This window comes from Mobula birostris, chromosome 5 (genome assembly GCF_030028105.1).
Source record: "Mobula birostris isolate sMobBir1 chromosome 5, sMobBir1.hap1, whole genome shotgun sequence".
Taxonomy (NCBI): domain Eukaryota; kingdom Metazoa; phylum Chordata; class Chondrichthyes; order Myliobatiformes; family Myliobatidae; genus Mobula; species Mobula birostris.
The window spans coordinates 154335243-154360498 of record NC_092374.1 but is presented as its reverse complement, the minus strand read 5'-3'; the positions used below and the strand labels follow the sequence as shown (position 1 = coordinate 154360498).

At 39.7% G+C, this 25256-nt stretch overlaps 1 protein-coding gene across 1 annotated transcript in view; it reads left to right on the top strand.

Moving 5' to 3' along the window:
• The window catches only part of ndfip2 (Nedd4 family interacting protein 2), a 93668-nt gene that overhangs the window by 53913 nt on the left and 14499 nt on the right, over nucleotides 1–25256 (top strand). The window contains exons 5-6 of the mRNA XM_072258751.1: nucleotides 7885–8009; nucleotides 15198–15264. Coding sequence (XP_072114852.1) covers nucleotides 7885–8009; nucleotides 15198–15264 — 192 coding nt within the window. The remainder of the gene's footprint in view (nucleotides 1–7884; nucleotides 8010–15197; nucleotides 15265–25256) is intronic.

The following is a 25256-nucleotide window of genomic DNA, read 5'->3' as shown; positions in this document are numbered from 1 at the left end:
GTAATTTTGGGCAAGCAGGTGCACACATTGAACTCCCATCCCACAACTTAAAATCATAGAGTCACTACTAAGGTCATAGAACACTACAGTACAGAAACTGGCCCTTTGGCCTACTTAGTCTGTGCTGACCTATTAATCTGCCTAGTCCCATTGACCTGCACCTGGACCAGCCCTCCATATGACTCCCATCCACGTACCTATCTAAATTTCTCTTAAATGTTGAAATCGACCCTGCATCCACCATTTCTGCTGGCAGCTCCTTTCGCGCTCTCACCACCCTCTGAGTGAAGAAGTTTCCTCCCCAGATTCCACTTAAGTATTTCATTTTTCACCCTTAGCTCATGATTTCCAGTTTTATTCTTACCCAATGTCAGTGGAAAAAGCCTGTTTGCATTTACCCTATTTGAATCCCTACCCCCCCCCCCAAAATTTTATATGCCTTTATTAAATTTCTCCCCCTCCCCCATTCTTCTACACTTTAGGGAATAAAGTTCTAACCTAATGAACTGTTCCCTCTAACTCAGGTTCTCAGGTCCTGGCAGCATCCTTGTAAATTTTCTCTTCACTCCTTCAAACTTATTAATATATTTCCTGTAGGTAGGTGACCAAAATTGCATGCAATACTCCAAATTAGGCCTCACCAACGTCCTATACAACTTCAACGTAACATGCAAACTCCTATACTCAGTACTTGGATTTATGCAGGACAATGTGCCAAAAGCTTTCTTTATGGCCCTATCTGCCTATGAGGCCACTTTGAAGGCCCTTCAATGTGTTTTCAGAAGTCACTATCTTGTTTTAACTTTGTCAAGAGAAATTAGGTTCAGTTTACAATGTAATCTTTTTTATTGGTTGTGCTCCGTTTCTTAATGCTCTCTCTAAGTGTAATTTTTCCTAGACACATCATTAATTAGTCCTTGAAACTTACAGCTGCTGGAACTTTCTTAGTTCCAAAACTGGTCAAGTAATTCAAATTACTTAAATTTTAAATGTTTTATTGAGAAATATCTTCATGCTTGGGAAAGAGGATCTGTAAGAACATGTTGGCCATGTTGCCTAATGACCTGTTTTAAATTGATAGTCATAAAGCAACTGAGATTAAGCTACTTTTGCTAAATGATACATTATGTTCAGAGGTAGCTATTGGGTGTGTCATGCACCAATGTTGATATGCACTAATGTTTTATTATTCAGGGTAGATAGCTGTTAAATTTTGTGTTTTCTTCAATGATGAGCTATTAAGCTATGATATAAATTTTGGTAAACTAGTTCTGCCACCTTGTGGACATACAAATAATTGTAGTGTTGGTTGTGGTGTGCATTATGCTGAGCAATATTGAGCTATATGACATTAATTAACAAAATACAAACTTCACTGTCCTTTATTGAGATCTCTTTGGTTAAGCTCAAAGTGAACAAGGTGACATCTGCTTGGTGTATGTGTGTATATATATATATCCTTCCTTCTATAAAATAAAGAACATGCAAAATTGCACGGTAATTGCTTGGCTTGCTGTGTTCCACCAGCACTTTTTGTGTGTGTTGCTTGAATTTCCAGCATCTGCAGATTTCCTCGTGTCTGCACATTAGTTTTCTCTGTTCTTGGGGAAAAAATTCTACTCTTAGCATTGCAAATTTTTGAATTTTGGACCATTAAGTTTACGGTGAATTTGAAGCCCTGCTTCTGTTGTCTATCCCTAATTATTCTTGAGTAGAAGCTGGGAGTTGCTGCCTTAACAGTCCTAACAAATGGAAGTTAACTGACTCTTTTACTGTGAAGAGGTATGAGGAAGTTTGCTTCACCGACTATGAAGCAAAATCAATATATTACTAAGTTAGGGAGATTGATGTATGGAACTATGGGTGCCATGCTGGTGAACCAACAACATGAAGCTGCATCTACTCTGACTACTCAAAGCAACATGGTACAAATGCTAAAGTAAGCCACTTGTTCATTCACGTAATCAGTCTTAAAAACTTAATTTAGTTTTTTTTTTAAGTCATAGGGATGATTTTGGGGACAGTGGGGTTAGGGCCAGGATAGAGTTTAGGAACAGGGATGTGGGAGAGTTAGAGGTCAGGTTGGAGTCTAGACATTTTCTCTGTGTTCCATGCGAGAAGGTCAGTGTCATGAATGTGAGCCAGTGTCAGATGACAAGCTAGAAGACCAATGATAATGAGGGCTGGTTCTTGGGATCAGAGTTACATGTGGGCAAGAGGTGACTCGCCTAGGTATTCGAATAGGCAAGACTAGTTCAAGGTCTCGTGTTTGAGGTCCCGGTCATCGGAGAGACTGGTATTTGAGGCCTAGTGTTTGGAGTCCTGGTCATTTGAGAGCCCAGATTTGAGACCTTGAGTTCACAGTCCTATCCAGGGTTCTCATTTTCTGAAATTGGTGAGTCCTAGGATTGATTCTGAAGATCCAAGCCCAAACAAAGGTTCATCAGAAGTCTGGAACTTGAGCCCTGATGGCCAGATCCCTGAGTCTAAAATCCCCTGGGGAAGTCAAAGCCTGTGAATCTCTCTGCTGGAGGCTGGAGACTGTTTGTCCCGGGGTTGTCGTGTGTGTGTGTGTGTGTGTGTACCCAGTAAATCCTTGGGTTGTGCTCGTCGTTAATGCAAGCAATGCACTTCACACTGTGTTTTGGTATATATGCGATAAATAAGAAGAATCTGAATCTGAAACAATCATGTCAATTGGCAGCTGGTACACGGTTATCTAGTTGTCAGCGTCTGTGCAGGGTGGTTAAATGCTCGAGAAAGACTTAATGTTGTAAAATTGATACACTGATTACCTTTCAGCAGCATCGTCTGATGTACATTTTGCATACACCCTGTCCTTAAGTTCACTTGGTCCATTTCTGACACCTCTCTCCCCTTTCTTGATCTTTCTCTGTCTCCAGTTCTGGAAACAGACTGTCTGCTGATTTTTTTTATATATATAAATTTACTGACTCCCACAGCACTCTTGACTATACCTTTACCCACCCTGTCACTTGTAAAAATATATTCCCCTTTCTCAGTTCCTCTGTCTCCATTACATCTGTTCTCAGTATGAGGCCTTCCATTTGAGAACATCTAAGATACCCCCCTCTTCAATAAACAGGCTTTCCCTTCCTCTATCATTGCTGCTTGCCCTCACCTGCCTCTCCTCCGTATTTCGGACATCTGCCCTTGCCCCATCTTCCCGTTGCCTTAACAGGGATAGAGTTCCTTTTGTCCTTGCCGACCACCCCATGATCTGTGCATCTAACAACTTCCACCTTCTTCAATAGGATCCTACCACCAAACATATCTTTATCAACCCCCCCCCTCCACATACACACAATTCTCTGCATTTCCCAGGAATCGCTCTCTCCATGATTCCCTTGTCCATTTATCCCCCTCCACTGATCTCCTTCCTGGCATTTACCACTGTAAGTGAAACAAATGCTACACCTACCCATTCACTTTCTCAATCAGCATTGTTCAGGGCCCCAAGCAGTCCTTCCAGGTGAGGCAGCACTTCCCCTGCAAATCTTTCAGGATCATCTGCTATATCTGCTGTTCCTAGTGCGTTCTCCTGTATATCAATGAGACCTGACATAGATTGGGGGACTGCTTTGTCAAGCACCTTCACTCTGCAACATGGAGGATTTCTTGATGGCCAACTATTTTAATTCCACTCTCCATTCCCATCCTGACATACCGGTTCATGGCCTTCTCTACTACCACGATGAGATCACTGTCAGGTTGGAGAAGCGATGCGTCATGTTCCGTTTGGGTAGCCTCCAACCTGACGGTTTCTCCAACTTTCTGTTAATATCTTCCACTTCCTCCTTCTCTCCTTTTCCATTTCCCCATTCTGGTTCCCATCTTAGCCCTTCTCTTCTCCTCACATGCCTTTCATCCTCCTCTGGTGCCTCCTTTCCTTTCTGTCCTGGTCCACCTCTCCTATCAGATTACTCCTTCTTCAGCCCTTTACCTTCCACTGTGTACTCCTTCCCTCCCCCCCCCCCACCCTATTCTGGCTTCTTCACCCTTCCATTCTAGTTCTGATGAAGGTCTTGGCCTGAAATCTTAACTCTTTCTCTCTTTCAATGTTGCCTTATCTGTCGAGTTTCTTCAGCATTTTGTTTGTGTTACTGTGGATGTTATGTCATTTGACTGATTTAAGTGTCGGGCCACATTGGAAAGATGAGTATGGGAGGCAGCGAGGTCGGGGAATGAGGGCAATTTGAAGCTGAATCAGAATCAGGTTTATTATCACGGCATATGTCATGAAATTTGTTAGCAGCAGCAGTACAATGCAATACATAATGTTGAAGAAGAAGAAAATAATATTTCATAATAATAAGAACAGCTCTAATCTGCTAATTAAGTTTGCCAACGATATTACATTAGTTGGCCTAATCTCAAACAATAACGACATGGACTACAGGGAAGAAGTCATCTTTCTGACACAGTGGTGTCAAGAAAACAACCTCTCCCTGAGTGCTGCAAAAACGAAGGAGCTGGTTGTGGATTACAAGAGGAATGGAGACGGGCTAACGCCTATTGACATCGGTATCCGCATCACCTCATGTGGTTTGTACACTCCAGCTATGTGGTGTAAAAGGCACAACAATGCCTCTTTCACCTCAGTCGGTTGAGGAAGTTAGGTGTGGGTACCCAAATCCTAAGAACTTTCAACAGGGGCACAATTGAGAGCATCCTGACTGGCTGCATCACTGCTTGGTATGAGAACTGTACCTGCCTTCATCACAGGATTCTGCAGAGAGTTGTGCAAACAGCCCAGGGCATCTGTAGTTGTGAACTTCCCATGATTCAGGACATTTACAAAGACAAATTTGTAAAAAGGGCCCTAAGGATCATTGGGGACCCGAGTCACACCAACCATGGTCTATTCCAGCTGCTACCGTCTGGGAAATGGTACCAACAGGCTCCAGGACAGCTTCTTCCACCAGGCCGTCAGACTGATTAACTCACACTGATTTGAGTGTATTTCTATATTACATTGACTTTTCTATTTATTATAAATTACTATGAGTGCACATTGCATATTTAGATGAAGACGTAACGTAAAGATTTTTACTCATGGTTGTGAAGAATGTAGCAAATAAAGTCAATTAAAAAAAATCAATTACACTATACGTATATTGAATAGATTAAAAATCGTGCAAAAAACAGAAATAATATATATATTAAAAAAGTAAGGTAATGTTCATGGTTCAGTGTCCATTTTGGAATTGGATAGCAGAGGGGAAGAAGCTGTTCCTGAATCGCTGAGTGTGTGCCTTCAGGCTTCTGTACTTCCTACCTCATGGCAACAGTGTGAAAAGGGCATGCCCAGGGTGCTGGAGATCCTTAATAATGGATGCTGCCTTTCTGAGATACTGCTCCTTGTAGCCGTCCTGGCTACTTTGTTGGCTAGTACCCAAGATGGAGGTTAGGTCCTCAGAGATCTTGACACCCTGGAACTTGCAGGGCAGGACCCAGGTCCGAGAGTGAGGAACGACCCGAGGTTTGGCCAATTTAAGCACCAGGCCTGAAAAGGTCAGTGTCAGGGCTGGAGGAGAAGGATCAGGTGATGTTCAGCTCACTGGTCTGTGAGGTTTTCTCATCTCTTTGCTGAACTGAGCTTGTGGCCTGCAACTGATAGGCTCCTGGATCGGCTGCAGTGAATATTGACTTCATGGCTGTGGACTCAATTTTGTGAACTTCAGTTCTGAATGTTATTTGCTTACTTTTATTGTCTGCATGATTTTAAAAAATTTATTCTGCACATTGGGAGTTTGTTGGTCTTTTTTAATGAATTCTGTTGGGTTGCCTTCTATGCAAGGAGATAAATCTTAAGATTGCATATAGTACACTTACTTTAATAAATGTATTTTTGAACTCCTTTTGGATTTCTAACATCTGCAGAATCTCTCATGTTTATGATTGTTCGGGGAGTAAACTTTGGTTACTTGGCATTTTCTTTCTGGATTTTTTTTACAAAGTCAATCTGCTTCCTTGAATAAGGAACCTCAATGGTACAGTTTTCTTAATGAATATACAGTATATGCCATGTGAATTTGTTCAGTGTCATCCCTGTCTTAACTCTTAATTTTCTCTCTCATGTCTTGCTTTTTCAACTTCTGTCCCTAGTTCTGTTTTCAAGTGATATGTTTTGTGATTTTATTTAATCTGTATGGCTATACCTGGTTGTCCATTCTTCTTCATTTCTGTGTGCATTCCCTCCACTGCACCCAACAAATCAATCCATAGTCTACACTGACTGATAGGCATCACTTTGCTCGGTATTTTAGTATTTTACCAAAGGCACAAATCAGTCTTGTCAATCTGAAGAACTATCTGTGTAAAGTACAAAGCAACTGGAGAAAAGTTGAAGTGTGAAGTGGCAAAGAGGAAAACATAAAATGATGACTCACAGTTGGAAAGAGTAAGCTACAAGGGTAATAATGAGAGAATCTTTGGGCACTGCGTTCACTGAAAATGGTAGCAGGAAAACTAACAGAATAGAAAAGCACATACAAAGATTTGCTTCTTGGGAATTTAGTTAACATTTTACCAGAGGAGGGCAATATTTAGCCCAAGAAGGAGCACTGGAAATGTAATGCTTTCTGCTCATTAAAACAGAACAACTAAGAATCTAATAATTTCAACTAAAGTGAGGAATATGGTTGCTAAATGCTTATTTTGCGATTTCAAGCATGTCAAGGTACCAATCCTGTATTTTGCTGATATTCCAATATTGTTGGCATGGTATTTCAATAGTGATACTTAGAAATCATTCAAGAATTATTTCAAGAGCCTTCTTCAGTGGTACTTGTTTATTTGATAAAGGGATTTTGCTGAATTGGCCAGACGACTTGCCATGCCATTATAGGCATAGAGTGCAAAGTCAGACAATGGTAGATTTGATTATGGTGCAAGCATCGATTTTCACACATAATTAAATCTAGGGTAACACATACAAATTGCTGGAGGAACTCAACAGGTCAGGCAGACTCAATGAAAATGAATAAACGGTGGACTTTTCAGTCCTTCTTCAGGACTGGAAAGGAAGAGGGAAGATGCCAGACTGAAAATATGGGGGAAGGTGAAGGAGGATGCCAGGTGGTTGGGAAAGATAGAGGGATGGAGAAGAAGGAATCTGATAGGAGAGGAGAGTGGACCATGGGAGAAAGGAGAGAAGGAGGGACACCAGGGGGAGGAAATAGACATGTGAGGACAAAGAGGAAAGAGGCTAGGATGGGAAGTGGAAGAAAAAACACTCCTAAAATCCTAAATTTTTAATTTGGCCAATTTACAGGATTAGTTAATGCTTGTTATTAATATAATTTGGTATATTCAAGTACATTTTATCCTATTTAATGTTTGTCATGATTTTTAACTTTGTCTCATATTTTATGACTGTATTGATTAATCTATACAATTCATGTTAATCACTTTGAGCCTGTACCTTAATATATGAAAGGTGCTATACAAATTAAGTTGTTGTTATTATTATTACTTTTAAGAGGGAGGGGTTGGGCGAAATTACGGGAAGGAGGAATTGATGTTTATGCCATCAGTTTGGAGGCTACCTAGACAGAAAATTAGGTGTTGCTCCTCCACCCTGAGAGTGGCCTCATCGTGGCAAAAGAGGAGGCCATGGACTGACATATTGGAACGGGAATGGATTTAGGAATTAAAATGGATGGCTACCGGGAAGCTCTGTTTTTGGCGGATGGATGGTTAATAAAATCTAGGATATGTTTATCACTTGAACATAAATGCTGTCAGGTAAAACAAAAAAATGATCGATGTGTAAATTTTAACTGGATCAAGCTTTTTGGTCAGGTTAGTAATTGTGCCAACAATTTTAACAATGTACAAATTTTTGTCTTGCATTCACAGTGGCATTCCTGTTTAACTGGATTGGCTTTTGCCTCTCATTCTGTCTCACCAACACCATAGCAGGCCGTTACGGTGCAATTTGTGGTTTTGGATTGTCGCTGATAAAATGGATTTTGATTGTCAGGGTAAGGAGCATTTTGCCTGTTTCATGTCTGAACCTTATGGGATCAATACCACTTTCTGCCCTAACAATATTGGTACTAGTGATTAAACACTATTGCATTCTGATATTTTAAAATTATAATCAAAGTCATCTCTTTCCCTCCCTTCAAAGTTTTTCTGAAAGCTCACCTCTTTGTTTATTATTGATTCTGTCTGCTTTGCTATTTAATGTTAATTGACCAGCTCCATTATTTGTATTCATAAATTCCTCAGATGTTCATCAGAATGCTGCTGCACAAATTCAACTAAGTTTAATTTTTGTCTGACCTCCAGACTCTGAAATTGAGAACTGTATTAAGGGAGTATGAAAAATAATGGAACGGTATATTAAAGGTAAAATAATGTGAATTCTGAAAAGGATGCAAAGGCGCTTATGTGAAAAGAAGCGATTAAAAACAGATAAATCTATGGAGTAGTATAAAATGGTTACAGAGGGCCACAGATGATGATGTTGCAATATAAGCAATTGTAGCTTTGGGACAGTAGATTTCACCACTTTCTTGAGGGCTAGGGCAAGTAGGTGCAGCTGCAGAATTCCACCAGTAGATGGTACTGGTGTGGAAGGTATTGGAATTATTGGTCTAAAAGTGATCCATTTCTTAGTAAATGGTGAGCTGGTATGCTTTTTTCAAGTAAGTAACAACCATAATAACCAAGTCCCATCGGTAATAGTTCAGTCAGTTTACACACTGTCTCCATGATGGATGAAATTGTAAGCAGTTTGAATAATTCTTAAGAAAAACTCTGATGAGACTTTCATTCCAGGGCACGTATAGCGATGATTAAAATTTACCATGATAAACTTAAATGCACAAAAGTTATAAACTCAAGTAAATAATTGCTGCAATAAATGATAACATTAAAAGTAAATTGCTGAAGTTCATTGGAAGTAATACTGAATAGAGTCATTGTGGCAAAGGAGGAGGCTATTTTGTTGAATCCATTGAGGATTAAGAGGAGAAGCTAAGGAAAGAATATAAAGTGGGTTGTATCAGTTTGTAGAAGTCAGATTCCAAATTTCAATAATACTCATAAATCAACAGAGCTACACTTCTACTGCACAGTTTACCGCTTTCAGAAGGTTTTGCTCTGTGTTGACATTGTGTAACAGCAATATTGTTTCTATTTCATTCAGTCATAGGGTGTGGGTGAAAACCTTGTACACTTTCATACAACTGAATATGCAATAGTATGAACCATGAAAGTGTGGGAGTAGTGCCACCCTTTAAGGTAAGAACTGCAGGGTTACTTCCACCAAGAACAAAAATAAATGAATTGAGTTTTTACATCATGTAGGATTCCATTTATTAATGGTAGAAGATTATTTTCAGCTTTCTTTTTGTTAAATTTTGATTCTCGAGCTGTCTTGGGATTTGCGTGCATCGTCGGGTTAATTGATACTGCTGAAGGATTACTAGCCTAGTCATGTAATCAGTGGGCTTGACAGTCTTTTATTCCCGTTTCTCCTTGTCATTTAAAACAGATGCCAGCTTGTTTGTACACAGTTACTGGATTTATTAAAATGACTGCTATTTTAAAATTGGCAAATAGTAGCAGCAGGCACGCGCACTAATTCCTTTGCGTATATACATTATAATTTGACAGGATGTCAAATCATATTCTGAGGAAATAATGTAATGAGTTGCCTTTTACACTACCATTGATAATAACTTACACTTTTCATGTGGTGTCCTACTCCCACAATGAAGATCAACTTACAGTGATCCTTCAAATGTTTTGGCTCAAATAGGAAATTCTACAGTTCCAATTTAGTGCCCTTTACCACTGCTAATCACACGAAACTATTTGTTGTAGTATTGAAGGGGGTTTTCCCTCTCATTCTCTTCCTAAATTTGTGCAGGTACAAATTCCACAGATTTTACAGTTTGATTTCACAGATCCCCAGTACTTGATGGTAGCAAGCTACTATTTTGAGTTACTCACAAACAAGCCTGAACGTACTCCTACATCTTTTCAGTAGCCACAGGTTGGTTGGCAGGAATGAGGAACAAATTATATTACCCCAGTTAAAATCACCAGATGCAACAAGGATCTCTGATCTGCAAGGTTTGACGTATAAGCATCGAGAGTACTTTTTTTTCTGCATTTCAGATGTTCAATTTTGATCCCCTTCTAGATAGTACCAGCATAAGTGTCCTGGCTGATACACTGTTAACGTGGCATCCAATGCACTATTTCTGGCATCAAATACAGTAATGGCTGACTTCCATAAAGAGTTAAACATGGATGAACATTGCAGCCAAGCCTTCACTGGCAGAATGACATTTTAGGCATTGGAAATGTCTGCTGTCCTACTGATTCCGCACCACAGCCTGTATGTACTGGGGCGGATTGTTTCTTATGCCATTACTGTAAGGGTTTTTTTAAGCTAAGCACTATTGGCAAGATAAGTTTTTCATTTATAGTTTTGGCTTAAAGTTTGGTCTCAATCAGTGCCAGACATGGCTTTTATTTGCCATTATCAAGCACTCTGCAGGCGAAGCTACATGCACATGCTACCTGATAGTTTCTCTGCTTTGGAAATGTCAAATGGGTGAGAGAGTCAATATACTTACGGAAAACCCCCGGCAGTATGTGCACACTCTACACAGAAGCCACCAGAACTCAGCATTGAACCCTGGTCAATGGAACTCTGTGTGTGCCAAAAACAAATGCCAGAAGTCAAGCAGCATCTGTGGAAGGAAAAAACAATTGATGTTTCAGATCAATGACCCTACCCTTGTGCTGCCCACTCTTCTTAGCATATTTTTCCTAAATGGCTGTAGTTTTCTTTAAATTCCATATATGCTCTCCAAAATAGTAGTCATAAAATTAATAGATAGTTTTAAAAACCCATTCCTATTAGTCTGGTCTGTCCTAATGGAGAATTAGGACTGGATAATAAACGCTGACATTGTTGGTGACATCTATACTACAGTGAATGAATAAAAAGAGAATATTTTCTGGGTGATCTGCAACTGAGTTTGAAATACTTGTTTAGATTGGTGTTCTGCTGTATATTGTTTTTTCCCCAATGGTGATTTTGCACTGGTACTGAGGGAATTCTACTTTGGGATGTTGAGGAATTTCGGAATTCACAATGAAATCATCTAATAAGCTTATTTGCTGTTTTGTGTAGCAGTGCAGTGCAAGCAATACAAATTACTATTTAAAAAAAATAAATAATGCAAAAGAGAAATAGCAACATAGTGTTTATAGGTTCATTGATTGTTCAGAAATCTTATGGTGGAGGGGAAGAAACCGTTTTTGAAATGTTGAGTGCGGGTCTTCAGACTTCTCTCTGTGCCTCCTTGATCGTAGTAATGGGAAAGGGGATAGCTCGAATGGTGAGTATCCTTAATGGTGGATGCTGCTTTCTTGAGGCATTGTCTTTTGAAGATGTCCCCAGTGGTAGGGAGGTTTGCGCCTGTGATGGAGCTGGCTGAGTCTACAACTCTCTGAAGCCTCTTACAATTATGTGCATTGGAGCCTCCATACCAGATGGTGATGTAGCTAGTCAGAATGCTCTCCATAGCACATCTGTAGAAATTGAGTATTTTTGAGTGTTCATGAGTATTTTTGGTGATATTTGCAATATGGTAATTGAAACACTTCAGGGAATTGCTGCTTTCTATTAAGTTTTTTTTTCTCATTGATGTCACTGTTTTTGACAAGTACATCTTCGAAATGCTAGGTAGCAGTGGTTCTGTCTTTCTAGGATGCTGATAGGAGTAAAGATTCCCAGTTTAAGATTACACTGACATCCTTAGAAAAGGATATCTTTCATTTGCCATTTTACAATCCTTCCTTATTTTCCTTTATGTCTTGCCAGAAGCAAGTGTATCTGATTATCTTTTTCCAGTTTAGTATTGGTTAAAATGGTTGGTGCTTTGAAGCATTTGCAGATCTTGTAAACTGCATAAGAGTGCTGCACCATGAGTGATATTGATTAAGATGTCTTTACAGGAAAGTTCATTTTTCTGTTATTTAATTTCAGTTCAATTCCAATCATGCAGCTGACAGAGCTTTTGCCAAGTGGCTCCAGTGACTTGGGTTTAATCTTGATTTCCGATGTACTTCTGTGTGGAATATGCATGTTAGTTTACTTCCAAGTATCAGTTTTCTCCCACATCCCTCCCAAAGCTGTTAGATCAATTTGCTACTGTAAATTGCCCTTACTTCTAAGACAAGCCAAAGATTAATGTTGCATTAATGTAAATGGCTGCTTGATGGTGACTGCGGACCTGGTGATCACTGGGTTAGTTTTGGTGCTATGTGACTGAAACGTTTTGATCAAGAAGGTGTATTTCAAATTTGTCTTGGAATGTTCACGGGGAAGAGGTAAAATGTTGAAGATCTCAATTGTGTTACGTATTCAACTAGAAAGCAACTTGTTTCAATAAAATCTCAAACTTGCTGGTGTCTTAATTTCTTGAGGTAAAACAATTTAATTTTCAATATTCTCAATATTGTCTTTGGTTTGGCCATTTGTTTTGCAGTAGATTTGTCTGATGAAACTTAGTGGCAGTTCTACTTCTGGGATTATTTATTTTGTCATTTAATGCAACTTAAATACCATTGTGTTCCAAGTTCAGCTTCTGTAGCAAAATGTCAATATATTCCAACAGTTACAAACTTTTTCTCCATTTAAATTCTGTGGGATAATGTCATTTATAATGGTTGTAAAAGGAGAAAAGTAAGGAGTAAAAGAATTTAAAAGATCTTTAGCAGAAAATGTAAATAAAAGTGCAACAAAAATCTAACAAGAAACTTGACTTGTTTTGAATAGTAACCACAGTGGGGTGTCTGATTAACCTTTTTATCTTTTGATTATTGATGCATGCAGTCTGGTTTCAAGGAAGGCGCAGTACCTGTTCCCTTGTAACATCACAGCCACGTCCTCTGGCTGCCTTTTGAGTCTTTTTTTTTGCAGCACTAAGAATCAAACCATCATAGCTCAGCCATTAACAGGAAGGGTTGAACTCTGCTGGGAAATGAATGCTGAAGTGTCTAGTTTGAAAAATAAAAGACTTTAATGAGTTCGAGGTCTTTTATGGGACTGGTATCCTTGGCAGTGATTAGCAGCAGGGGTGCTTAAGGTCAAAAGCTCTTCTTTCAGGAGGTCATTGTAACATCCCACTCTGATACGATTAAACTAATATGGATGTGGTGTTAATATCAAGAACAGTGGGATGCTGTATTCTTATGCCAAAGACCTGATTTTGTTAGTAGCTATATGGTGGCATTGTTCAAGCAGTGACAAAGTAAAGCAGGAAAACTGATTGCTCATTCAATAGCAAAACAATAGGAGCAACAGGTTATTAAAAGTAACAGCATTGATCCTGATTATGGATCAGTGGTTTTGTGACAATGCTGGAGAATACGTTTTTAAATCTTGTGCAGCTAGTAGGCATAGCACCAACCCAGTGGATTAGAAAATTATGTCCATGGTGTTCAATGATTTTAGAAACATGGAAAACCTACGGCACAATACAGGCCCTTCGGCCCACAAAGCTGTGCCGAACATGTCCTTACCTTAGAAATTACCTAAGGTTGTGAGTTGAAGTCATTGGACAGAAAGCTAAGGCAATAAACCTTTGTTGAACTGTGCTGGGTGCAATGAAAAGTCATTCAAGCAATTTGGAATTTTGAAAATCTCCTTTTATAATCAAATTGTAGTTGAACAGATTGTTTCATTAGAATAGGTTTTGTGGCTAGTCTCTTGTTCAAAATTCAGGAAAAAGAACTAACAAATTAATCGTAAAGTATAAGGCTAACTTTTGTTGCATATTTAAAGAGATGCATGATGTCAGACATTAACATTTTTATAATAGTATAACTATTATTCTATTGTAGATGTAACTCAAGTCCCCTAGCAAATATACAAGGAGAGACAGGCTAGCTGGGACTGCTTTTCCTGGTGCAATAGAGGCTAAGACGTGACCGGGTTTTATAAAATTGAGGGGCATAGATGGAATGGGTTGTCACTGTCTTTTTCCCAGGGTAGAGGCATCAGAGGCTTGAATGCATAGGTTTAAGATGAGAGGAGAGAGATTTAAAGGGAAACTGAGAGGCAAGATTTTCACAGCCATAGGCATGCGGAATAACCTGTCATGAAAAATAGGGATGGATAATATAACAACATTTAAATGACTTTTGGACATGTACATGGATAATTAGAAGGATGTAGGCCAAATACAGGCAAATGGGATTAGTTTAGGAAGGCACATTGGGCAGCATGTACGGGTTGGTCTGAAGAGCCTGTTTCTAAGCTGTGTAACTGACTGACTGTGCAATAGTTTTCCTTTAAATATGACTCATTTTAAAATCAATATGAACTCGTTGCGGTTTTTTTTAAGATATTGAAAGTGCCAAGTGTTGTAGCGTGGATGAAATCACCGGAGAGACAGAGTCACTGGTAGATACAAAGCAGCTTCTTTATTCGACACAACAAGCTACAGCAGGCATCATACCGACGGAGATGCTTTCGATAGAAAGGTCTGCTAGCCCAATGTGGGCTTGATATTTATATGCTAAACACAAAGACAGTCGGTACTTAAAAAGTTATAGACAATGCATAGACGATGCTTCCTATTGAAGCTACATACAAAAGATCACACTACCTAATTTCATCCTTTCCTTCCGACGCCAACATGCATCTACAGCCTTTAGGAATGCAATTAAATCCACAATACATTTATTTGGCATTTTACGTGCTAACATAGAAAACAATTAATATTTATAATGTATAGATAATACTGTCTTCAAAACTACAGCATCTGGTCAAACTACGGCGCCGGAAGCATCTGGTATTCACACCTTTTTAGGAAGCGCATTGTTGTGGACTCAGTCCACAGTACTTTGTCAAATAGTCAAATAGAAGTCTGGTGGCCAAAATCATTTAAGTGTAAACAAATCATCTACCCAAAAAAACTCTCTCTAACACCAAGTAATATTGCTCCAAATGAAGGTCAATAAAATGGAGAGCCCACCCTGCCATCAAATTGCTGTTGAGCTACTTAGTTGCAAATAAAAATATTCTACTTCAAAATGTCTCTTTCAATAATGTACTGTAACATGGAAAAAGATTGGAAAATTAAACCTGTGCTGTACATAAGTTGTTATGGTAATATATTGTTTTTCTTTTTCAGTTTTCTGATTATTTCAATGGCTATTTCAATGGTCAATATTGGCTTTGGTGGATATTCCTTGTTCTTGGTGAGCTGAACTTTATTTTCCGCAATCTATTTTCATATAGTTAAAAGAATATGCCTAAATCCCATAAATTGCATATATTTTCTTTGGAGGACCTTCATGAGAGATTTTGTTTTTAATTTGTTCTTTTTTAAATAATTTTATGCTTGGTACAAATGGCTAAGTTGACGTTTTGTATATTTTTGTAAATTGTTACATTGGTTTTGCATATTTAAGTTTGATTTCTTAAGTCACCATGAACCTTCACAAAAAAGATTTTTTTAAATCATACAGTATTTGTCATAGCATTGTTTTAAACAAATTAAGATATCCTAGTAATTTCAGTGTTTCAGTGGAATTCATTTATTTTCTTATTTACTCTGCCAAAATTGAAAAGAGAATTCAAAAAGTTCCAGTTAGATTTTGCAATGAAAAGTACCTATAGTTTCTCTTTGTTTATCTTTTTTAATCTAGCTACAGTACAACTTGGCTGGTAGATATTCTGGCTGTCAAGTTTAACATGTGAAATGGTCTCCTACATTATGTTGGACAGAGAATTCCTACCACCTGCTCTGTAAAACTAGTTTTCCTTATGTCACTTTGTTCTTTATCCAGTCCATTGTCTCTTGATACCTCTACTAATGGGAGCAGTTTCTCTATGCTCTATCAGGTAGTTATTCTGTGTATAGGTCCTCCCCAGGTTATAGCATGCTTCATTCCTGTGAATTGGTCATAAAACAGTTCACAGGTCAGAAATTGGCTACAAACTAAATCCATCCACTGCTCTCCCAAATGCTTTTTCATATGTACAGGTTGTATGTAAGTCAGGTTCGTAACTTGGGAAGGGCCTATGTACACATCACAATTTTAAGTATCCCTTGCTATCTCTGCTGTACCAAGAAGAGCAACTCCAGCTTTCCCAGTCTGATTATATAACTAAAATCCCTTATTTCTAGAATCACTTTGCTCAATGACTTAGTCACCCTTTTCAAGATCTTCACACCATTCCAAAAGTGTAGCGCTCTAAACTTGAAATATTATTCTGCCTCATCTGCTCCCAGGATGAGGCTTTCTCTTTCAGAGGTGTTCTCCTTCTTCAAAGAACAGGGTTTCTCTACCTCCACCATTCATGCTGTGCTCACCTACATCTCCTCCACATCCTGGATATCTGCCCTCATCCCATCTTCCTGCCTGCTGCCTTAGTAGCGATTGAGTTCCTCTTGTCATGATACCATTAAGCATAGAAGCAGAATTAGGCCATTTGGCCCATTGAGTCTGCTCCAGCATTCAATCTTGGCTGATCCTGCCCCCCCCCCCACCCAGCCCCCTTCCCCGGCCTTCTCCTTGTAACCTTTGATTCCAATTAAGAACCTATGAATCTCCGCCTTAATTACACCCAATGACTTTGCCTCTATAGTTGCCTATGGTAACAAATTCCACAAATTCACCACCTCTGGCTAAAGAGATTTCTCCACACCTCTGTTTTAAATGGATGCCCCTCTGTCCTGAGGCTGTGCCCTCTTGTCCTAGACTTCCCCACCATGGGAAACATCCTTTCCACATCTACTCTGTCTAGGCCTTTCAACATTTGAAATGTTTCAGTGAGATCCTGCTTATCCTTCAAAATTCCAGCGAGTACAGGCCTAGAGCCATCAAATGTTCCTCATGATAACCTTTTCAATCCCGCAATCATCCTTGTGAACCTCTTCTGAACCCTCTCCAATGCCAGCACATCTTTTCTTAGATGAGGAGCCAAAACTGTTCACAATAATCAGGGTGAGGCCTCACCAGTGCCTTATATAGCCTCAGCATCACATCCTTTCTTTTATATTCTAAATCTCTTGAAATGAATTCTAGCTTTGTATTTGCCTTCCTCAACACCGACTCAACCTGCAAGTTAACCTTTAGGGTCTTCTGCATAAGGACTCCCAAGTCCCTTTGCATCTCTGATTTTTGGATTTTCTCCCCATTTAGAAAATAGTCTGCACATTTATTTCTACTATCAAAGTACATGACCATGCATTTTCCAACATTGGTATTTCATTTGCCACTTTCTTGCCCATTCTCCTATTCTAAATCCTTCTGCAGCCTTCCTGTTTCCTCAACACTGCTTACTCCTCCACCAATCCTTGTATCATCTGCAAACATGGCAACAAAACCATCTATTCCATCATCTAAATCATTGATATATGGCATAAATAGAAGTGGTCCAAACACTCACCCCTGTGGAACACCACTGGTCACTGGCAGCCAACCTGAAAAGGATCCTTTTATTCCTTCCCACTACCTCCTACCAATCAGCCAATGCTCTAACCATGCTAGTAACTTTCCTGTAATAGGCTCTTAACTTGGTAATCAACCTCATGTGTGGCACCTTGTCGTGGGCCTTCTGAAAATCCAAATATACAAAATCCACTGCATCCTCTTTATCTATCCTACTTGTAATCTCCTCAAAGAATTCCAACAGATTTGTCAGGCAAGATTTTCCCTTAAGGAAACCGTGCTGGCTTTGTCCTATCTTGTCCTGTGTCACCAAGTACTCTACGCCTCATCCTTAACAGTGTGCCGGAGGTCCGTGAGTGTCAGGGAGCAGGAGCAAGTACCATTGCTATTACAAAGGAAAAAGTGTTAGGCAAACTCAAAGTCATAACGTGGATAAGTTATCTGGGCCATATGGACTACATCCCAGAGTCCTGAGAAGTTGTTGAAGAGATAACAGATGCATTGGTCATGATCTTTCAAGGATCATTTGATTCTAGCATGGTCCTGGAGGACTGGAAGATTACAAATATCACTCCACTCTTTAAGAAGGGAGGAAGGCAAAAGAAAGGAAATTATAGACCAGTTAGCCTAACCCTTGTGATTGGGAAAGAGTCTATTATTAAGGATGAGGTTTTTAGGTACTTGGAGACTAATGATAAAATAAGCCAAATTCAGCATAGTTTCTCTAAAGGGAAATCTTGCCTGACAAATCTGTTTGAGTTCTTTGAGGAAGTAACAAGCAGGGTGGACAAAGGAGAAGTAGTGGATGCCAATTATTTGGATTTTTAGAAGGCATTTGATGAGGTTCCATACATTAGGCTGCTTAACAAGATAAGATCCTATGGCTTTACGGGAAGGATACTGGCCTGGATAGTGAAGTGGCTGACAGGCTGGAGGCAGCAAGTGGGAATAAAAGGGGCCTTTTCTGTTTGGCTGCCAGTGACTGGTGGTGTTCCTCAGGGGTCAGTATTGGGATTGCTGCTTTTCACATCGTTTGCAAATGCTTTAGATGATAGAATTAATGGCTTTGTGGCAAAGTTTGCGGACGGTACGAAGATGGGTGGAGAGGTAGGTAGTGCTGAGGAAGCAATGCGATTGCAGCAGGACTCAGACAAATTGGAAGAATGGGCAATAAAGTGGCAGATGGAATACAAGATGTGAACAAGACTCCCAGAAGGTTAATTTAAAGGTTGAGTCTGTGATGCAAAAGGCAAAAGCAATGTTGGCATTTATTTCAAGGGGAATAGAATATAAAAGCAAGGAGATAATGCTGAGCCTTTATAAGAGACTAGTCAGGCTGCATTTAAGAGTATTGTCAACAGGTTTGGGCCTCATATGTCGGAAAGGATGTGTTGTCATTGGAGAGAGTCCAGAGGAGTTCACGAGGATGATTTTGGAAATTAAGGGGTTAACATGTGAGGAGCGTTTGGCAGCTTTGGGCCTGTACCCACTGGAATTTAGAAGAATGTTGTGGGATCTCACTGAAACCTACCAAATGTTGAAAGGATGCTTCCTGTGGTGGGAATATCCAGAACTAGAGAGCACAGTTTCAAAATTGAGGGCGACCCTTTAGAACAGAGGTAAGAAACAATATTTAGCCAGAGAGTAGTAAACCTGTGGAGGGCAAGTCCATCTGTATATTTAAGGCAAAGGTTGATCATTTTCTGATTGGTCAGGGCATCAAAAGATATGATGAGAAGGCAGGTATATGGGGTTTTGTGGGATCTGGGATCAGCTATGATGGCATGGCGGAGCAGACTCAATGGGATGAATATCTGAATTCTGCTCTTATGGTCTTATGATCCAAAAGCTCAGCTCTCCTAATATTTCCAAATAGATCACCTTTCTAACAAAAACAGAAAACGTAAATAAGTCTAATTTGCCAGAAATAATTTCAATAAGAAGTGGTTAAAATGGAGAATGACAATCTAGATTAATGTCCATGTAATGGGCACTCTTTAGTAAACAATTGTTACAAATCCACAGGTTTCCTTTATTGTGGACTGTTGCTTTAAGCGTCTGAGTGAGGCAGGACTATGATGTCAGTCACAGGCTGCTGCGAACTTAATCTCATATACAGAGAGCGACCTTCAGGGGGGAGGGGAGACCAGCTGCTGGAATTTCGGCTAGTCATTCCGATGGTTTGGAACTCTTCTAAGCCCAAAAGATTAGGTTAAACATTGGTACACTGTGCACAACGAATGTGGGACTGTCACTTGGTACGATCCATAGGAGTGGATTTTGCAGTATCTTGTGTGACTACTTTTGCCTGGGTATGTTGTGTGGTAACCACTGGAAGACGATATTCCCGTGCAGGTCACTTTCGGGGATAATTCGTACATGGATTTGGAACGACACGTCGGACAAGAACTACTGCAACTGTTATCTCGTTTACCATCGTGGAACCCGTGGAATATTTTGTACTTGCCTTTTCTCTACGTTTCACCTTGAATTACAAATATCTCTCTCCCATCATTTATTTTGTGGATTACTGAACTTTCCTACTTTACCATCTCAAGACTCTAAGCCTTGTTTCCCCAAGCTCAATGGTTATATTTACACACATATATACACATAACACTGTTAACTTTTGTTTATCTTAGTTGAGTTACTGTAGGTAGATACTAATAAAAATAGTGGTTTTAACATCAAAACCAGACTCCATGTGTAATCTATTGCTGCTGGTTCGTTTCTAAAACGTTACATTTCGTAACATTGCGAGAGGTCCCGGGGTCAAATCCCGGATGAGCCCCCAATTTGTTGCGAAATGTAACGTTTCAGAAACGAACCAGCAGCAACAGTGGCTGCCACACAACATACCCAGGCAAGGGCTACAAAAGTGGTCACACAAGATACCCCAAAATCCACTCCTATGGATTGTACGAAGTGACAGTCCCACATTTGTTGTGCACTGTGTGCCAATGCTTAACCTAATCTTTTGGGCTTAAAAGAGTTCCAAACCATCGCAGTGACTAGCTGAAATTCCAGCAGCTGGTCTTCTCTTTCTCTCTCTTTCTCTCTCGACTGAAGGTCTCTCTCTGTATATGAGTTTAAGTTCACAGCAGCCTGTGACTGACGTGATAGACCTGCCTCACTCAGGTGCTTAAAGTGACAGTACACAGTAAATGAAACCTGTGGGTTCGTAACACAATAACATAATTTACTTAGAATAAATTATCTTAAAAAACTTTCTACAATTTATGTGTACTCATTTACATGCAATTGTGTTCTTTTCCTAATACAAGCTAAGAAAAACTCTCATGCCAATGATGGGAAAAGACAGTAAAATTTCAATAAATATTAAAGCATAGTTAAGCAATTACACACCTGTTATGCATAATGACACAAAAGGCCTTTCGTAAGGTGCCACATAATAGGGCTTGTCATCAAGATTGAAGGCCGTGGAATAAAAGGGTCTGCAGCAGCATGGATAGTAAAATGGCTAAGTAACAAGAAAGAGTTGTAAAAGTGTTTTTTTTTAAATGGGTGAGGGAAGGAATTGCAGTTGAGCTCCTCAGGGGTCAGTACTTGCTTAACTATTTTTCTTAATATACAGTTTATTTGGGTGTAAAGGGATAATGTCCAAATTTGCAGATGAGAAAACTTAAGGGGTGTTGTGAACTGTGAACTTGACAGGAATAAACTAAGCACATTAATAGAGAGTGGTGGAATGGCGCAGAAGTCACAAATTAAACGTAATATTGAAAAACGTACAGTATTTTATTTTTGTAAATAACAAGAGCAAAAAGATCTAATATAAACTAAAACACACAGTCCTAAAAGAAGGTCTGCACAGTTCTCCACGTCCTCTGGCGGTAGATGCACAGAGACTGCTGAAAGTCACAGGGCAGGTTGAAAAAGAGGATGCAGAATCTGAGGCTTTGTAAATAGCAGCACAGAATACAAGAGCAAAGTCATGTTGAACCTTGAGAACCAAAATAGTATTTCATAAACACAAGAGATTCTGCAGATGCTGTAAATCCAGAGTAACACATACAAAATGCTGGAAGTACTCAGCAGGTCAGGTAGCATTGTGGAAATAAATAAACATTCGATACTTCAGGCTAAGACCCTTCTTCAGGATACAGAAAGGAGCTGGGGCAGGGAAGTGTTTGGTGAAAGGATCCCATTGAAGATGGTGGAAGTTGTGGAGAATGTTGTGCTGGATGCGGAGTTTCATGGGGTGGTAGGTAAGGACAAAATTTAGAGAGCTAGGCAGAAAGCTGAGAAGCAGGGCCTCCAGGGTAGCAATTTTTAAATTGCTACCTGTGCCACACGCCAGTGAGGGTAGAAACAGGATGATTTGGCAGATAAATGTGTGGCTGAGAAGCTGGTGCAGGGGGCAGGGCTTCAGGTTCTTGGATCACTGGAATCTCTTCTGGGGGAGGTATGACTTGTACAAAAGGGACGGGTTGTACCTGAACCTGAGGGGGACCAATATTTTTGTGGGCAGGTTTGTTAGAGCTGTTGGGGAAGGTTTAAAGTAATTTGGCTTGGGGATGGGAACCGGAGTGAAGGGCCTCAGGATAGGACAGATGATAAAAAAAAAGCAAAGATAGCATGCAGTCATACTGTCAGGAAGGACAGGCAGCTGGTAGAACAAAGCTGCAGTCAGCAGGGAGAGTATCAGTGTGTTAGGGATGCAGAATCAACAAGAGTCGCAAATACAGTACTCAAAGTGTTATATCTCAATGCATGGAATATAAGAAATAAGGTGGATCTTGTTGCACTTCCATAGATTGTCAGGTATGATGTTGCAGCCATCCCTGAATCATGGCTGAAGAATGGTTGTAGCTGGGAGCTGAATGCCCAAGGTTACACATTGTACTAAAGGGATAGGAAGGTAGGTAGAGGGGATGGCATGTCTCTGCTGGTAAGGAATGACATCAAATCAATAGAAAGTTGTGACATAGGATTGGAAAATGTTGTATCCTTGTGGGTTGAGTTATGTAACAGCAAGGGTAAAAGGACCCTGATGGCAGTTATAAATAGGCCTGGGTTGTGGACTGTAGATTACAACAGGAAATAGAAAAGGCATGTCAAAATGACAATGTTGTGATAGTCATGGGAGATTTTAACATGCAGGCAAGATTGGGGAAAATCAAATTGGCAATGGATCTCAAGAAAGTGAATTTGTTGAATGCATATGAGATGGCTTTTTAGAGTGGTTTGTCGTTGAGCCTACAAGGGAATCAGCTATTCTGGATTAAGTGTTATACAAGGAACTGGAGGCAATTAGGGAGCTTAAGGTAAAGGAAACCTTTGGAGCGAGTGATCATAATATGATTGAGTTCAGCTTGAAATTTAATGAGGAGAAAGTAAAGTCTGATGCAGCAGTGTTTCAGAGCAATAAAGGAATTTACAGTGGTATGAAAGGAATTGGCCGAAGTAAATTGGAAGGGGATGTTGGTAGGAGTGATAGCAGAGCAGCAATGGCTTGAGTTTCCGGGAAAAATGAGGAAGATGCAGGATAGATGTATTCCAAAAACAAAGAAATACTCAAATGGTTAAATAGTACAACCATGGTTGACAAGTCAAAGCTCATGTAAAAGCGAAAGAAAGGGCATACAACAAAGCAAAAATTACCAAAAACCTACAGAAAGCAACTAAAAGAATCATTAGGAGGAGAAAAAAATGAAATACGAAAGCAAGCAAGCAAACAGTATCAAGGTAGATAGAAAAAGTTTTCAAGTATATAAAAGAGAGATGAGAGTGGATATAGGATCACTAGAAAATGAGGCCAGAGAAATAAGAATGAGGAGCAAGGAGATGGCAGATGAACTAATGAGTATGTTGCATCAGTCTTCACTGTGGAAGATAATAGCAGTATGCCAGGTGTTGAAGAGTGTGAGGAAAGAGAAGTGTGCAGTCACTATTACAAGGGAGAAGGTGCTCAAAAAGCTTAAAGATCTAACGGTACATAAGTCACCTGGACCAGATGAACTGTACCCGAGAGCTCTGAAAGAGATAGCATAAAGATTGTGGAGGCATTAATAATGATATTTTAAGAATCATTGGGACTCTGGCACAGTTCTGGAGTACTGGAAAATTGCAATGTCAATCCACTTTTTAAAGAAAGGAGGGAAGCAGAAGAAAGGAAATTATAGACCAGTTAGCCTGACCTCAGTGGTTAGGAAGATGTTAAGGATGTGAACTATTTCCAGAACTTCAGCCATCTCTTTTCTGCTGTTATCTCTGCCAGTATCCTCCAATCCACCTGGGCAGGCTCCTTTTTCAAGCCTCTGTAATTCCTTTTATCCCATTGCAATACAGATACGTGTGAGTTATGTTTCTCTGTCTCGAAGTGCAGTATGAATTCAATCATATTATGATCACTGTCTGTCAAGGGTTCCTTTACATTAAGCGCCCTAATAAGATCTGGGTTATTACACAGTACCTAATCTAAGATGGCCTTTCCCCGAGTAGGCTCAAGCACAAGCTGCTCTAAAAAGCCATCTCGAGGCATTCAACAAATTCACTTTTGACATGTTTATTGCTTATCTACCAGTGGAGCCCATTTAATGAAATCCCCATTTTCTAACTTGTAAACATCTTTTCCAATTATTGCACCAATTAACATGATTTTATCGTTATTTACAACATCATAAATTTATCTGACAATAGATGGAAATAGTATTGATCATATCCAACATTCTTTGAGTAGGGGAACATACTTCAGTTTAATATTAAAAATCTCTGGTTGCTTTTTGTGCCACTTGCCAGTGAGGGTAAGAACAGGATGATTTGGCAGATGAATGCGTGGCTGAGTAATTGGTGCAAGGGGCTGGGTTTCAGATTTCTTCTGGATTAGGTATGACCTGTACAAAAAGGACGGCTTGCACCTAAACGCGAGGGGGACCAATATCCTGTGGACAAGTTTGCAAGAGCAGCTTGGGAATGTTTAAACTAATTTGGCAGGAGAATGGGAGCTGGAAAGATAGGGGCAGTTTGCGTGCAACTAGGTGCAGTGAATAGTGAGGCTGTGAGGAAGGACACGCAGATGATAGGGCAAAATTGCAGTTAGTTGGAAGAATTAAAGTGCACAGAAAGCAAAAAAAAAAAAAAAATATAAGACTGAAGGCATTGTATTTGAACGTATGGGAGGGCATGCAGTATCCGGAATAAAGGAGATGATCTGTGGTGCAGTTAGAGTTTGGTAGGTAAGATGGTGTGATCATCTCTGATTCATGGCTGAAAGAAGATCATAGCTGGAAGCATATCATCTAAGGATACAGATTGTATCGAAGGGACAGGTAGGTAGACAGAGGAGGAGAGGTGGCATTATTGGTAAAAAAAAAATCGCATCACTAGAAAGAGATGTGAATTCTTGTGGCTAGAGTTGAGAACCTGCAATGGGTAAAAAGATCGTAATGGGAGATAGAAATGTCATGTTTAAAAAATGGGCAGTGTTGCAATAATCATGGGAGATTTCAGTATGCAGATAAATTGGGAAAATCCAGTTGGTGCTGGATCCCAAGATGGGAAATGTGTAGGATACCTATGTACCTATGAGATGGCTTTTTAGGGCAGTTTGTGCTGAGCTCACTAGGGGAATGGCAATTCTAGATTGGGTGTAATGTAATGACCCAGATTTGATTCGGAAACTTAAGTTAAAGGAACCTTTAGGAGCCAGTGATCATAATATGATAGGAATTCACCCTGCAGTTTGAGAGGGAAAAGATACAATCAAATTATCAGTATTACAGTGGACTAAAGGGTATTGCAGAGACATGAAAGGAGCTGGCCAAAGTTAA